Here is a 15983-nt window from a genome sequence, read left to right on the forward strand (position 1 = left end):
AAGGTGAGAGCGTGCTAATCTATTTAAAGACTTAAAATGACAAAAAATTCTAAAATGTACTGGAGGTCAGTCTAAAGAAGTCAAAAAATCGGAAATATGGTCTTACTCTATTTGCATGCACATGTCAGGAGGAGCCCCCTTCAAAATTAGTTGCAAAGAAAAGAAGACCTGACTGATTCCAAAATAAAGGCTGTTGCAGTAATCAAACCTGGATGGAATTAAGGCATGAATTTCTTTCTCGAAGTCAGGAGAGAGAGTCAGAAGGAATTTGTTGCGTACTTGAATTCAGCCCAATGTAGGTTGATCATTTTCATTTCCAACCAATGATGTGACATCCTTTTGTTCCTAACACATTATCAGTCGATATTACTGTAGATATCCAGCAGGGTTTTTTCCTCATTAATATCTGATGTTTTTACAAAGTTTTTTGAACAGTGTATTAGTGATGAGCAGTACAGTAGGAGGTGGATCAAGCACATGTGAACGATTTTGTGAAGTGTTCTTGGAGTAATCATCTGCTTCTGAATGTGAACAGCGCTAGACAACCTAGTGATCTAGTGGTCATTTCAGCAGGAAGAGGATGGCTGCATGGCCTGTGTCTGTGCTGGGACAAGGTGCTGATATGGTGGGGCAAGTACCTGGACATCCACAGTGACAACTTGGTGAACTTGAAACCTAACACAGTTGGAAATTTTAGCCATTTTCAAACATTTAAAAAAAAAAAAAATCTCTTTGGGGTGGTATCAGATCAGTTTCAGTTTGAATCTCAGTGGTAGAGCATACCCAGGGTGGAGAGAGCAGTGATTAGAGCAGACTTTAATAGACCTGTAGCTGAAGGGAACAGAGGTGATGAGGAGGTATTAGGTAGGTATGGTGTTACGGAGAGATTGTTCAGATGATGGTGGGTTTTGTGAAAAGGATGGAAACGACTTTGGTGAATACATACTTTAAGAAGGAGGAACATAGGATAACATATTTTTCTCTTTCTCCTTCTCTGTATTCCCTTCTCAGACCTACCAGATATCAGCGTCAGCCACAGCAACCTCACAGTTGTCGAAGGTGATCAAGTAACGGCAATCTGTAATGGCTCTGGTTCACCATTACCTGAAGTGGATTGGCCTGTCACTGGCTTGCACTCCATCAATGCACAAGAGGTAGGGAGGGCATGCACAAATTCACAACTTCACAGAGAACGGACTAATCCTAGGCTTGAAATGACGGCATTCCGTAAATTGATACCAAATGGCAGCAGGACGTTCCTTCATAAATAGCTTTTCTATGTCTTCTTGGTATCATTTATTGACATAATTATTACTAGAAAGAGACCACTGTACTCTTTGGATTTATTTTAAAAGTTAGCTTTAGCTACTGATATGAAGGGGTTAATTAACAAAGCTGCAACAACTAATTGTTGTAGCTCAATCACTTGCCTGTTTTTTATGGGAGTTGATTTTAACAATCACGTAGAAGCTTGAAATAACTGCCTCAAGACTACTTTTAATTTAATATTTGAGTCAACAGGCTGTCCTCAAAATTAAAATAAGCTTACTCACAAGTTTAATCGCATTCTGATCTTGTCCTGGGATAGGACATAAAAACTGATCATATACCAAAAAAACCCTCCTTTTTTAATGACCATTTTTGACAACTTTTAAATTTACCATAATCAATAGAATCAGGGGTTTAGAGCAAGGGTTCCCCACAGAGAGCCTTCTTCACCAACACATATGCCACCTAACACTGCCCCGTCTACCGAACCAGACTCGGGGCACCCTTTTGGGGGGCTGGTCAGCTCTGTGAAGTTGAGAACGAACCCGCCGTCATAGCCAGCAAGCCCCCAAAAACTGCCTCACCTCTTTGTTAGTCTTCAGCTGTTCTACCAACCTGTCAGCCGAGGGTGGTAGACCCTGGTCCGAGCAGATTTTATGCTCAGTAATTCTGGCGACTATACTGTATATTAATACAAAAAGGATTACAAATGGAAGCAATGGTTTCTACAATCTTCATTCTCCAGCTTCGACTTTACCTCATTTCAAATAAGTCGCACTAACCCAGTTTTCTGTGCTGTCATCTGCAGGTGCCTGAAATACAATAAGAACTTCATAAACAACTTCCCTGATTTTTTTTTTTTTTGTACAGTGGGGCAAAAAAGTATTTAGTCAGCCACCGATTGTGCAAGTTCCCCCACCTAAAATGATGACAGAGGTCAGTAATTTGCACCAGAGGTACACTTCAACTGTGAGAGACAGAATGTGAAAAAAAAATATCCATGAATCCACATGGTAGGATTTGTAAAGAATTTATTCGTAAATCAGGGTGGAAAATAAGTATTTGGTCAATAACAAAAATACAACTCAATACTTTGTAACATAACCTTTGTTGGCAATAACAGAGGTCAAACGTTTACTATAGGTCTCTACCAGGTTTCGCACACACAGTAGTTGGTATTTTGGCCCATTCCTCCATGCAGATCTTCTCGAGAGCAGTGATGTTTTGGGGCTGTCGCCGAGCAACACGGACTTTCAACTCCCGCCACAGATTTTCTATGGGGTTGAGGTCTGGAGACTGGCTAGGCCACTCCAGGACTTTCAAATGCTTCTTACGGAGCCACTCCTTTGTTGCCCGGGCGGTGTGTTTTGGATCATTGTCATGTTGGAAGACCCAGCCTCGTTTCATCTTCAAAGTTCTCACTGATGGAAGGAGGTTTTGGCTCAAAATCTCACGATACATGGCCCCATTCATTCTGTCCTTAACACGGATCAGTCGTCCTGTCCCCTTGGCAGAAAAACAGCCCCATAGCATGATGTTTCCACCCCCATGCTTCACAGTAGGTATGGTGTTCTTGGGATGCAACTCAGTATTCTTCTTCCTCCAAACACGACGAGTTGAGGTTATACCAAAAAGTTCTACTTTGGTTTCATCTGACCACATGACATTCTCCCAATCCTCTGCTGTATCATCCATGTGCTCTCTGGCAAACTTCAGACGGGCCTGGACATGCACTGGCTTCAGCAGCGGAACACGTCTGGCACTGCGGGATTTGATTCCCTGCCGTTGTAGTGTGTTACTGATGGTGACCTTTGTTACTTTGGTCCCAGCTCTCTGCAGGTCATTCACCAGGTCCCCCCGTGTGGTTCTGGGATCTTTGCTCACCGTTCTCATGATCATTTAGACCCCACGGGATGAGATCTTGCGTGGAGCCCCAGATCGTGGGAGATTATCAGTGGTCTTGTATGTCTTCCATTTTCTGATGATTGCTCCCACAGTTGATTTTTTCACACCAAGCTGCTTGCCTATTGTAGATTCACTCTTCCCAGTCTGGTGCAGGTCTACAATACTTTTCCTGGTGTCCTTCGAAAGCTCTTTGGTCTTGGCCATGGCGGAGTTTGGAGTCTGACTGTTTGAGGCTGTGGACAGGTGTCTTTGATACAGATGATGAGTTCAAACAGGTGCCATTCATACAGGTAACGAGTGGGGGACAGAAAAGCGTCTTACAGAAGACGTTACAGGTCTGTGAGAGCCAGAGATTTTCCTTGTTTGGGGTGACCAAATACTTATTTTCCACCCTAATTTACGAATAAATTCTTTACAAATCCTACCATGTGAATTCATGGATTTTTTTTCACATTCTGTCTCTCACAGTTGAAGTGTACCTCTGGTGCAAATTACTGACCTCTGTCATCATTTTAAGTGGGGGAACTTGCACAATCGGTGGCTGACTAAATACTTTTTTGCCCCACTGTAGCTGGGATTATGCCCAACTATGATTGTGTTCTCATTGTTAGAGATTTTAATATACATGTGTGTTGGCTCGCTGGTCGATGGCAGCAGACCTACTGTGCAGTCTCTCCAAGAAGGCACTGAACAAATTTTTTGTAGACCACTGTTACGTTCCCCGGGGGGGGGTCTAGGCGGTGAGGGGGAAGTAACAAAAGTGACCGGGTCAGAAAAAGGAGTCAAGGAGGCGAAACAGTTTAAATAAAACAGTTTTATTGAAGTAAGTCAACTAAAAGAGACGGACAAGCCGTTATCACCATAAAACACCAACAAAACACAAACAAAACTCAGGCGTTGGTCAAATAAAGCAAAAAGTCAAAAGGAAAGCGCAGCTCACTAGCTGGACAACACACTACACAGCTCACTAGCTGGAACCCACCGCAAACACTCAGCTCACTAGCTGTACCCACACAAAATGGCACTCTGGCCCAGAGCTCACCCTGCTCTGGGCTTAAATACCCTTAATTGCTGATGGGAGTCAGCTGCGCCGGAGGGAAAGGTGGCATCTCAGGTAGGAGCAGCGTCTCCAGGACATTGCATCTGGTGCTCAGCTTAGTATTGCAATTTTTCCATTTATTTAGTGCAGCTACACTCCAAAACTTGTGCTCTTGGTTTGAGTTGTAGTATAATTCTCAAACGCACTCCTTAAAACAGATAACCCAGTAGCTCGAAAGTGTTTCCGTAATTTAGTAGATATTTATTAAAAATGTTTTGTTACTCTAAGTTTAAAAAAAAAAAAAAAAAAAAAAACCTTAGTAAAGAAAAGACATCTTACTACTTGTCACTGATAGAGGAAAACTGGAACAAGACCAAGTTTCTTTCTTCAGATTAAGAACTCTGTTGAGCTGTGTGTTTTTAAACTAGCGATGAATTTCTTCATAAATAAAAGTATAACTAACCGCTGAGACTGTTTCTCTTCGATTGGTCTTGCTGAGTATAGTTCATTAATTGCTTCCTCTGTCATATTTAGGCTGTGTGCAGGCAGGATGAGGACCCAAGCGCAAACTCACGGGAGAACAGGACTGAACTCAAAGTACAGCTTTATTGCTGATGGAAGTTAAGGCGATACAAAATAATATGAAACTAAACTGGGGAGTCATAAAGGAACTGACTCACGAGGAAACACACGGAGGGGCACACAGTCATGAGGGAGAACACGACACTGAACTGAGGGAGACGCGGACATAAATACTCAGAGGGTTAACGAGGGAAGTAGGAGCACACGGGGAACACAGGTGACACTGATAATTATAACAAGACACGGCAGGAGTAAACAACACTGATGGGAGACTGACAAAGTGAAACAGGAAGTGCACAGAGGTGCAGACAGGAGGGGAGAGAGAGAACAGACATAACGGGCTGGGGAAAACATTGAATGAAACACAAGGAGGGGAAATGAGGGCTCACAGATACACAGAGGGGCACACAGGGGGTAATCAAATAAGGAACATTTTAACAGGACAACCTGGGAACCAAGGCATAAATAAAGAAAAATACAAGATGCATGAAAACTGAGAATGCTGGGCCAACATGGCCCAGGACCATGACATCCTCTAAACAATCAATGTTTCTATTGGACCATATTTTTGTTGCTTATGCTTGTTTATTTTATCTTGTTGTCCCTCCAGGCTAGAGTCTACGACAATACTATTCACTCCATCAACATAACCTTGGTCAATGTAAGCAGAGATGACAACAACTTCCTATTAGTATGCACTGCCACCAACATAGTGGGCATGACCAACGCTTCAGTTCAGCTAACTGTTCACTGTAAGTAGATACACCACAGACACAACGTTATACACAAAACTGCACTCCATAAAAACTGTGAAAAGTAGCATTATAAATAGTTGTGGAAATGTGAGTTGGCTACTGTATCCATTTTAAGCTCTCTTCTTTTAAATATATAAATCTTAGTAAGATGCACTCATAAATTAAAACTCTAGCTTTACTTTACGAGATTGTCTTTGAGATTTCTATGAGGCAGTTAAGTGACTGAAATACTGTGGAAGAGATTAATAATAGTAATAACTAGTTAAAGATGGGAGCTGACAAATTCATTGTTAAAATTTTGACTTTACATCTATTTTTGTTTTAGTTCTATTTTAGCTGCCAAATTTTGTAATTGTCTTGAATCAATATTTATAAGTATTAGTATATAGTAGTATATAATATATTAGCGTTATTAGATAGCTGCTTCTTTGTACTTAGGTTAATGTTTGTGCAAATCTTAGAATATTGCAGGGAGAAATTACTGTGGTATCAGTTGTCTTCTTTGAGTGCATACTAGTGGTATTTAAGGTTTATTGCAGCCAAGGGTACTGTATATGCAGAGGGCTAAATAATGTCACACAGTGACTAATATGTTGCAGCTGTGTTTGAGATTGTAGGGTAGGCCTTGGATTGTAAAGGACTGAAGCGGCTGCAAGAATATTATAGCAATAAAGGCCTATGCACAACAGACATGTAAAATCAGTGGACATATTTTATGTGTTAAAACTAGTTTTCAGACTCAACTATTCTTAATGCAGCTGTTTACACCAACCATGTAACTGGCGGAATTTATGTTTTCAAACCAAGCTCGATTCTTTTTAAATTTTCAGAACCAGTACTGATAAAAAAAAAAGATTTGGGAAATAGTAGAGTAATCCTATTTAATCTCAGACCCACAGCTACAGTAGATGCTGCTCTGGGTCAGTGGGCACTCTAAAAGGATTTCACTGCCTCCTTAGATGTGGTCCCAACTCTGCCAGCAAGAGCTCAAACTGTCCCACTGACATCCTGAAATATGTATAAAAGCCATTATACAGCTTTAACTCCTGGATCAAACCAGTCTCCCTGCTGCTGCTTCTCCTCAGAATTGGATGGAACGGAATCTCAGTTTCTTACATTTCTTGTTTGGAAACATCACGGCCAGCTCATGATCACTACATGTTGACTTCATTTTCTTACAGTGTGGTTTTGTTTTCTGCCAGTCCAGAAGTGGCACTTCTGGATGGATGCAAACTGCATTTCGTTGCCTTGTACTTGTGACATGTGCAATGACAATAAAGTTGAATTCTATTCTATTCTATTCTTGGTACCTAGTCTCACACTAAGTGTTGTAGAGGCTGTGTTCAACTGCCGAAAGACCACTTTGTTTTTGTGATGTATACTATAACTATTTTGGTTATTTTTTATTTCTATTATTATTTAGCAGTGTTTAAAGTGGGATCTGGCAGGTGGAGAAACCGAGTTCAGGGTTAACAATGCAGTAATACAGGGGGATGAGTCACCTGGAAATAAGCTGCATAATTATTTTTTTAAGCTGCAGTAGATTTTTTCCCTCATCTGTATCAACAGCAGGTTATTGTAGTATATTGATCTGGACCAGTCTGAATAACCCCATGAGGGGGCAGCAAATGCAAAGAAACCAATAAGCTGTCTCCCAGCATAGTGTGGGGGCTTTTTTGGCAGGGGTCATGCACTGGGTCATCCTCCCTTTGATCAAGACAGCTGTGTGATTCCAGTCTAAACATCTGTGTAATGCTATTCTTAGTAACCATTAAAAGTGAGGAAGGTCTCCATTATACAGAGATCTATATATTTATCAAATTTCCTGACTTGCTTGGGCTCACTCTGCTGAGCTGCCCGGGACCTCTGACCATATAGTTTTTATTTTGTATGTATTCATTTTTTAAATTAATTATTGTATTGCTCCAATTTCCAGGTATTTTCAGGTATTTAGGGATTACCCACTATATTTCACCTATTTACTGGGGTAGCTATAATCTAGTCTAGTCTGCATGCAAAAGTGTCCTTGGGCAAGATACTAACCCCAAGTTGCTCTCCAATGCATCCATTAATGTGTTAATATGTGTATTAATCTGTGTGAATGAATAAAAAGAAGTGCTTGTATGAATCGGTGAATGGGGTACCTTCTATAAAACACTTCGATTACTCAGGTAGAGAAGAAAAGCTTTAGGACAAGGACACGCCCTAGAGATGAAAAGGAATACAGAAATGAGACTGACTTCAGGACAGGACAGACTGGACACAAAGGGGAATTAACACAGTTAAACAAGGAACTAGAAACAAAACACAGAGGCACTAGCAAGAGCTATACTCAAGACTAAATAATGCAGAACTAAATTTAAAAGCAACAAATTATGAGCCCAAAACAAAAACTCAAAATACTTGGTAGAAACCCGGGGACATGACCAGTCCATTTACCATTACCACCCAAGCTTTTTTTTTTCTTTTTCTTTTTTTTAATGTGTTCATTACAGCTTTAAATATCTATATACAATCATCCATTTATGTATAATGATATTTGTTGTTATTTTTATCATTATTATTGTTATTATTATAATAAACTTTGTTTAACTCGGAAGTCCCACTGACATCAAAACCCGTTTTAATGGAGACCTGTCCAAGGTAACAGCTATATAAACTCAGTACATCTAGAAAAACATCATCTAATATTATCACCTCTTGAGACATCTCCACTGTGTTCCTGATGATGTATAAATTCAGCACTAGATGTAAGCATGTTTAAGTTCAAGTTCATCCCATACACAAGCATAGTTACACACAAAGGGATCCATGAGGAGGAGCATAGAGGATTATTATTGGTACTAAAACAGAAAATGTTACAAAGGTAAACTGGTTTATGTAATTTACTCAGTATTAGTTTATTGAAAAAATTATACCAGCTATGGCCAACTGACCAAAAGAACATGTAATGAACATGAGCCGAGTCTGGCTGTGGAACTTGCTGCACTGTCTATCCGCTATCTTGGTGTTGTTAAAGGCAAAATTATTTAAAATACCTATAAAAATAATTTCATACTTGAAGTTTTGTCCACATGCAAATACCCTTTAAATTTGTCCTGATGTGTAGTTTGCTTTGATGAGACTTTCTGGAGGCTGATGGTGAAGTGGGATTTAATTTCTGACACAAGCAGATCAGGTGGTAGAAAGGGTAGAAATACTTCTGTCATTTTGTTGCTTTCTACAAGACAGCCAAAATCATTCAGTTTTTCTCAATCTTTTTTTTTAAAACTGCTACTTTAAAACCTTAAAAACCTTAAACCTGAAAGGAAATCCAATGCAATTTCAGAAGTGCACATTTCAGTGTTTTAAGGTTTTTTGACAGTAAAAACGATCAAGTTTATATGGGAAACACAAAAATAGTTTACTTCTTTCTTTGGTTTAATTTTAACTTAGGCAGGTGAGTACCTGTTAACATGTGCTATACAAGTGCAGATCGTTTACATTTTTTTCTTTATTCTTTGTCCTCTTTGTCTCTCAAGTTCCTCCCACCATTATTAGGCTGAAGGAGCCAGAACGCCGCCATGACACGTGCATTGAGTTTACCGTTCGTGGTTCACCCCACCCAGTCTTACGATGGTTCTATCAAGATAAGGTATATTTTTAATTTCATGCTCGTAAATCTATTGTGCACTTTTTTTTTTTGTTTGATAAAAATGTGTTGTGTACTTGTTACTCTCTGTAAAAGGAAATGTCATTTATGAAAAAACAGAATTTCTGTGCTCATCAAAAAAGCGGTTACATTTACAGCCCCTTGGTTAGTATTTACTCAGTACATTACAGTAAATTGTTGGGTAAATGCCACTGGGAAGAGGTAAATAAAATAAAAAAAGACATACTCATCAACTCTAATACAAGTACTGCAAGGTTGTGACTGGTTTAGGTTGAAAGTAACTCAGCAACCATTTATTAGAAACATATTGTCTGTAAAGCTTCAATTCCACTTACAATTGTAGTTATCCAAGGTTTATTTTGGTAATTCTAATAACCTTACTATGGATTATATAAAGTTGAAAATAGTCCTTTCAAATTTTAGTTTTTGGTTTGTTTCATGTACCATAGAAATGCTAAATTTGTTTTTTGTAATCCTAAATGGGGATGAGATAGGATTAGAACTGAGCATATGAGTGGGACAGTTCAGGTTTTGAGGCAAGACTGAAATAGTTTGGATATGTGCAGATGAGGGGTACAGGGAACTTTCATGGATTAAGTGGAGGAGGACAAGCAGAGGGTTGGTGTGACAGAGGAGGATTCTAGAAATAAGAAGAGATGGAGGCAGTTGATCTGCTGTGACTTCTAAAGGGAGCAGCTGACAGAAGAAGAAAAGTTATTTCTGATTAAATATTCATATTTCCTGTGGCACCCCTCAGACTTGTTGCTGTTTCCCCAAGTGACAAGTCCTTTGAAAGATCCTGGAAACAACCGTGCTAGTATGTATGTGGCATTGCAGTTAGAATTTAAAAACAGGAGGTGACTGACACTAAGCATAAAAATACAATTTGGGTCCATGGAATCATAATGCAATATGAATTAGCAAATGCTAGATATGTTGTTCTATTTTATGAAATGCAGGAGAAAAGGTTTGTTTAACAGTCCAAATGTTACACAGAAGCTACCATAACTGTTTCCATGTCATTTTCTTCACATCATTACCTCAAAACAGCCAAAAGGGCAATGTTTGGAACATAGGGGAAGATGAATTTCAATTAATATCAAATATCATCCATTGTTATCAGCTTATTAATATATTTTATTTAGACTTCTATCTAGCTTTATCATTACATTTCTGAGGGACTACTATTTGCTGTTTGGTTTAAGAAAAAACCTGCTTTGTTAACTACCAACAATAACTACTAGGGTTTTAGAAAAAAATATTAAACTTACTTTTAAAGTAAAGGTTTCTACAAAGTCTTAGAAGAAATGTTACAGAGCTCTGTATACTGTATCATGCACATAAGTTTTCAGGGCTGTAGCTGATCTCTTTCACATCAATCCTTGTCATTTTTTGACAATGTAGGAAATTTCCCACACTGAGTATGTGCGGCCTGACATGGATATTTACCTGGACTACATAGAGGGATGCCTAACCTTTAAAAACCCAACACACCACAATAATGGCAATTATACTCTGGAGGCCAGAAACTACCTGGGCATAGCCACCAGTACTGTGTATGGGCACTTCCTGGAAAAGCCTTTTGGTAAGTTCAATCATTTAGAGTTATACTAAAGTAAATCAAAAGCTTTGCCTTCACCCCAGCTGTGTCTTCACCACAGCACCTGCATCGCTGTCGGCACTACATCAATCTGTCACTCACCTGCTCCAGTTTCCCCTTACTTTTGAACAAGACTCAGAGAAAGGGCAGTACATTTTGAGTGGGCACTCCATCCTTTTCTGATTGAGAGCCGTGGCTTTGAATGTCGAGTTCCTAATTCTTTTTCCTGCCAGTTCAGATGAGCTGCAAACCATCTTAGTATTGGCTGGAAGTCAAACCACGGTTCTCCGTCTGGGAATCCGATAGTTTGCATTGTTTCTTCTGAATCCGAGGTTTAACTAATTGCATCCAGTCCAATACCCTGGCATAGATCTACCTAGGGAGGCTGAGGAATGGGATCCTCTTGTAGCTGGAGCACATTTTCCAGTCCCTTTCTTAAAAGGTTTAAATGTCATCCATTTCTGCCAGTCCAGAGAGAAATCTACATGTATCATTGCAGATGTGTTCCATGCCATTTCTATTTTATCAAAATCTTTCACAAACTAGAACAAGAAGAATGTTTATCCTGTAAAAGTTACGCAACCTTTTTGGGCTACAGCACCATAGGGTCCCACTCTTGCAAGTGCCCCCTGTTAAAGTGAACATGGAAGTTTCAAATGTATCAGTTGTCTGAATCAAGGAAAAATCTTTACTCTTGAACATGACTCTGAATTATTAGTCTGCATGGTGATCGAATGTTAAACAATGGCAATAATGAAACTCAAAAACTGCTTTGCCACATTAAAAGTAATATTCAAACAAACAAAACATGAAATGTTCCCTGTCTAATTTAGCCTTGTACCACAAGGAACCACTGCATTATTCTGCTGCTTTCAAGCTCAGTTTTCAGTTTTGTTTAGAACCTTTGCAGGAAAAAGTAAAAACAAAACAAAACAACAAGTTTCTGCTAAAGGGACATTTTAGTTCCCTGTGCTTTATCAGAGATTACGATCAAGCACACTGTCATGACTTAGCATTCGGTTTGACTCAGTGTCACAGTTTTCTTATAAAACAAAACATGCTCTAATCATCGCCCTGTGTTAGTACTGGATATAGTTGTGAAATAATGCTTATATTTAGCCTAAGTGTAAATTAGATGCGGAGAAATTAGAAAAGTCATACAGGATATGATAAGCTTCTTAGTAGTGTTATTTATTTCCAAATTTTTCACATTTTCAGTTTTAAGTCATTTTCAGTCATTTACACCTGCTTTCTTTGAAGTGATGCCGTAGGTTGTTTGATCAGATTCCTTTGTAGAGTATGCCTTACAGAGGATCTTTTCCAATCGTCACTTTTTCTCTTCTCTTTCTTTTATAGATGATTACGATTATGGTGAGTTTTATTATCCATCAATACATTATCAGAATCAGAATACTTTATTGATCACTAGGGGAAATTATGTAGTTTTCCATTTCATTTGTTTTCCTTTAAAAAAAAAACAAAAAAACAATACAATGAAAAGCCCAACAATCATTTGACCCCACTATGAGCAAGCACTTTAGTGATGGTGGGAAAGAAAAACTCCCTTGTAACAGGAAGAAACCTTCAGCAGAATCAGGCTTACAGAACTGGCAGCCATCTGCCGTGTGAGGGGAGGAAGACAAAGACACACTGTGGAAAAGAGTCAGGGATTATTAATAAATAATAATCATTGAATTCAGAGAGGTGCATAAACACAAAGTGAGTGAAAAAGCTGAAACACTCAAGGCATCATCAGCCTAGAGCTATTGCAGCTGAGGATTCAGGGTCAAGCCCTAACTAATTCCTTACTAACGCTAATAACATTTACAATAATAGATTACAGATTATTTGGGAATAAATTTCATTGCAGTAAATGTCTTTCTGAAAGTGGTCTAACTAAATTTAAGGATATAATTCCCTCACTGTCAACTTGAGTGTCATGTGCTAACACAATACAGAACAGCTTCCTGAACTCGACTCCCACAGAGGTAAATTATATTACTAATAGTTTTACATCTTCACTGTGTAAGACTCCATACTGTGGTTCCTCTGGGAAACACTACCAGTACTTGAATCATTGGTATAACTCTTAAACACACACCTTAGAGCAAATAACTCATATGCTGAAGATGAAGTGGTGCTTGTTTATGTAATTACAGACCCCTCTTCACACACCAAGGTTTAATATGGAGTAATGCAGGCCGTGGCAGATAGTTGCTCCTCCAATGAGCCTGGTTCTGTTTGAGGTTTCTTCCTGATAAAGGGGATGTTTTCCTTCCCAATGTCACCAAAGTGCTTGTTCATAGGGGTTCATAGGGTTTTCCTCTGTTTTCTCTGTATTATTGTAGGGTCCCTTATCTTACAATAAAAAGCCCCATGAGGAAATTACTGTTGTGATTTAGCAGTATACAAATAAAACTGAATTGAGTTGAATTGTTGCATGTATTATTTTTTGTTGTTTTGTCTAACATTATGAAAAAAAACATTCAACAAACGAAACTGTTCAGCAGCAGAAATCATATCAAGCAAAACTGCAAGAATTTGTTAATAATGTGTGATTTCTTTCTTTTTCTTAAAGGACCCACAGAAAAAGGTGAGTGGAATAAGATGCCACCGCCTAAAACGAGTCAGTTATGTTGCCCCAAACACTAACCAGCTACACCCAACAACTAAGAGATGCACCTGTACTTTACCTCTGCCTGGGAAAACAAACTAACATTTTTTGTGTTTTTCTTACAGTAATTCCAACTGCAGAGACTCACATACCGGAGGAAGATACTTTTGGGGTAAGAGAAACTGTCTGCTGCCTACAGTGCAGTTTTTAGACCCCTTCCCAGGCATCTCAACTGCCATTCACATCTTGCATCAGGTGATTTCAGTGGGTCAAATAATAGGGTGAGCTAAGGTCTCCCAATCGTTTCACCCGAAACCTCTGCTGATAATGACCCACAGCTTTTTTCACACCTTGGCATGTGGTGAGGCCCATGATTGATAGTGAGCTGACGACCCTCATATCTAGGGATTAAATACTTGGGATTCTTCACCATTTGGTTTTAGAACTTAAAAATCTTACTAGTTCAAAGATTACTGCCTGCTGAAGACAGTATTTTGTGATGTTTGTGGGTCTAAAGATACTGAGTCCTCGCTCCTGAAAATACTTTAGAAGTCAGGTACTTTCAATTCAATGCCGTGAAACTGTGTGACTGTGACGTTTAGACTTCATGTGATTTACAGGTATCCATAGCAGTGGGCCTGGCAGGGTTTGCCCTAAGTTTAATGCTGGTGGTTCTCTTTCTTCTCATCAACAAGTATGGTGGACGATCCAAGTTTGGCATGAAAGGTAAGAGCGAATGTATTTTTAGTCTTTCTACTCTGTCTTTGATCTGGAATAAAAATCACATGTGTGACTTGTATGAAGGTGGGCAGCAGAAAGAGGAGCTCACAGTGCTGATTGTAGTCGTTCTAAATCTGCACTATAGAAATAAAATTGAACTGAATCCTTGGAAGGAAATATTAAAAGTGTGAAATCTGCTTTGCTCGTTTTTTCATTGTGTGCACACACTCATATGAGTATATAGTGTGGTGGGCTGCAGAAAATTGCAGATAATATTTGTGACATACTATGCAAACATGGTACTATACTATGCAAGCAATACAAGTGCAGTCAAGACCAAATGGAGGAACAATGGAAGAACACATAGGAGACAACAAAGTGCCAAAAAAACAGTTTGACTGTTTGGCCAGTCTGGGCGTTTTTTCACCTTTGACCTCTACAGCATCTTTCTTTTCCCCCTTTGTCACTTGATGCATGCTGGGATGAAATCATTTTTTTGGTTGGATAAGACTTTTATTTTATATTATTTACTGACTAGTAAGGAACAACCAGCACAGCATTCTGTTGAAATCTATATGAACTGATTATGATAACATATTGCAAGACTAAGCAATACATTGTGTTGTATGTTATTTGATTAGCTATACTGCTGATGGCAAAGATATTGGGATTTTTAGCTTGCTAAATGTCACAAGTGTGTACAAAAGCAGTACAATTCCTTGGAAATATTGGGAAACAGATGTTTCCATGCATAATTTATTCTCCCTATTGTTATTCTGAGAAGCAATTAGAAACATGCTCGGTATTATTGTAGGGTCTATACCTAACAATGTAAAGTACCTTCAAGCAACTGTTGCTCTGATTTGGCGCTATGTAAATAAAACTGAATTGAATTGAAATCAAAATGTTACATTGAAAATAAATGGGGAGACACTAGTGGTGAAAACTTGACTATAAAAAAATCAACAAAGAGAAGCATGCTACTGGCATGCAGTATGGGTGGAACGGGTACACTGAGTAGCATGTGGCCTTTGCCGTGCAGTAGTACACACTCCTAGCTGAGTGTCTGCAGCAGAACAGAGGTTTAAAGCTACTGCATGTCAACTCACACACTGCCATCATGAGGTGGTATCTAGAGGTGGGTGTTTGCACACATCAAATCTAGAAATAGTGAAAGTAAACTGTCCACAGAATGCTCATGTTTACCAGCCTGACTCATATCAGTGGATTCGAAAGGGATTAGAGTGGGAAAAGGTCCAGGCATGATGAGTCAAGCTTGGATTTTTCTCAGCTTCACATTGTCACTCTGTTTGGTTGGAGAGTTTATGTGCTTCAGTTCAAACCAAATTTTCTTTTTAGTGTCTTGATGAGAATTAAAGTTACTAGACAATTTTTATTTCTTCTGTGCACCAACACAATCCATAAATCGAACAATTGAGATGTGATTGAAGTGCAGCTTTTACATTTTTAATTTAAAGGGTTTCACAAAGGTGTAAAAGAAAGAGGCAACAAAAGCCCAATTAGATGAATGTTTTCTATCCTGAAACTGCTGTCAGGCAGCTTTTTCTGAAGAGAAACTGACAAAAAAAATGGTGTTTCACCTTGCAGAAGGCACAATCACTTTGTGACTTGTGTGTAGGTTCATTCTTAATAAAACTAAAGGCTGTTAAATATTGGAGTTGCAAAGATACCCTGTGCTCTCTGAGGTAAAATGAGTTGAACTACTTAAGGTGATGATGTTCTTACACAAATGAGAAACCCCATAGTTGCAGTTATTATGATAATTATTAGCTTTGACAGTATGCACACAGGTCAGAGCTCAGTGATGGGTGACCATTAACTGTGAT

The 15983-nt window shown here is 39.0% G+C and overlaps 1 protein-coding gene across 4 annotated transcripts in view; it reads left to right on the forward strand.

Annotated features, from left to right (window-relative positions):
* LOC146628386 (NT-3 growth factor receptor-like) overlaps positions 1 to 15983 on the forward strand; it is a 78038-nt gene that overhangs the window by 41940 nt on the left and 20115 nt on the right. Inside the window, exons 6-13 of one of the 4 annotated variants that reach the window (XM_085357799.1) lie at positions 1012 to 1154; positions 5406 to 5547; positions 9072 to 9184; positions 10607 to 10787; positions 12159 to 12173; positions 13381 to 13395; positions 13542 to 13588; positions 14037 to 14142. In XM_085357799.1, coding sequence (XP_085213925.1) covers positions 1012 to 1154; positions 5406 to 5547; positions 9072 to 9184; positions 10607 to 10787; positions 12159 to 12173; positions 13381 to 13395; positions 13542 to 13588; positions 14037 to 14142 — 762 coding nt within the window. Of the gene's footprint in view, positions 1 to 1011; positions 1155 to 5405; positions 5548 to 9071; positions 9185 to 10606; positions 10792 to 12158; positions 12174 to 12447; positions 12465 to 13380; positions 13396 to 13517; positions 13589 to 14036; positions 14143 to 15983 lie in introns of all 4 variants that reach the window. The other 3 variants (XM_085357797.1, XM_085357798.1, XM_085357796.1) reach the window with 3 other exon arrangements.

This window comes from Diplotaxodon limnothrissa, linkage group LG7 (genome assembly GCF_057381915.1).
Source record: "Diplotaxodon limnothrissa isolate DT_005_m linkage group LG7, D_limnothrissa_male_GT1.1, whole genome shotgun sequence".
NCBI lineage: Eukaryota > Metazoa > Chordata > Actinopteri > Cichliformes > Cichlidae > Diplotaxodon > Diplotaxodon limnothrissa.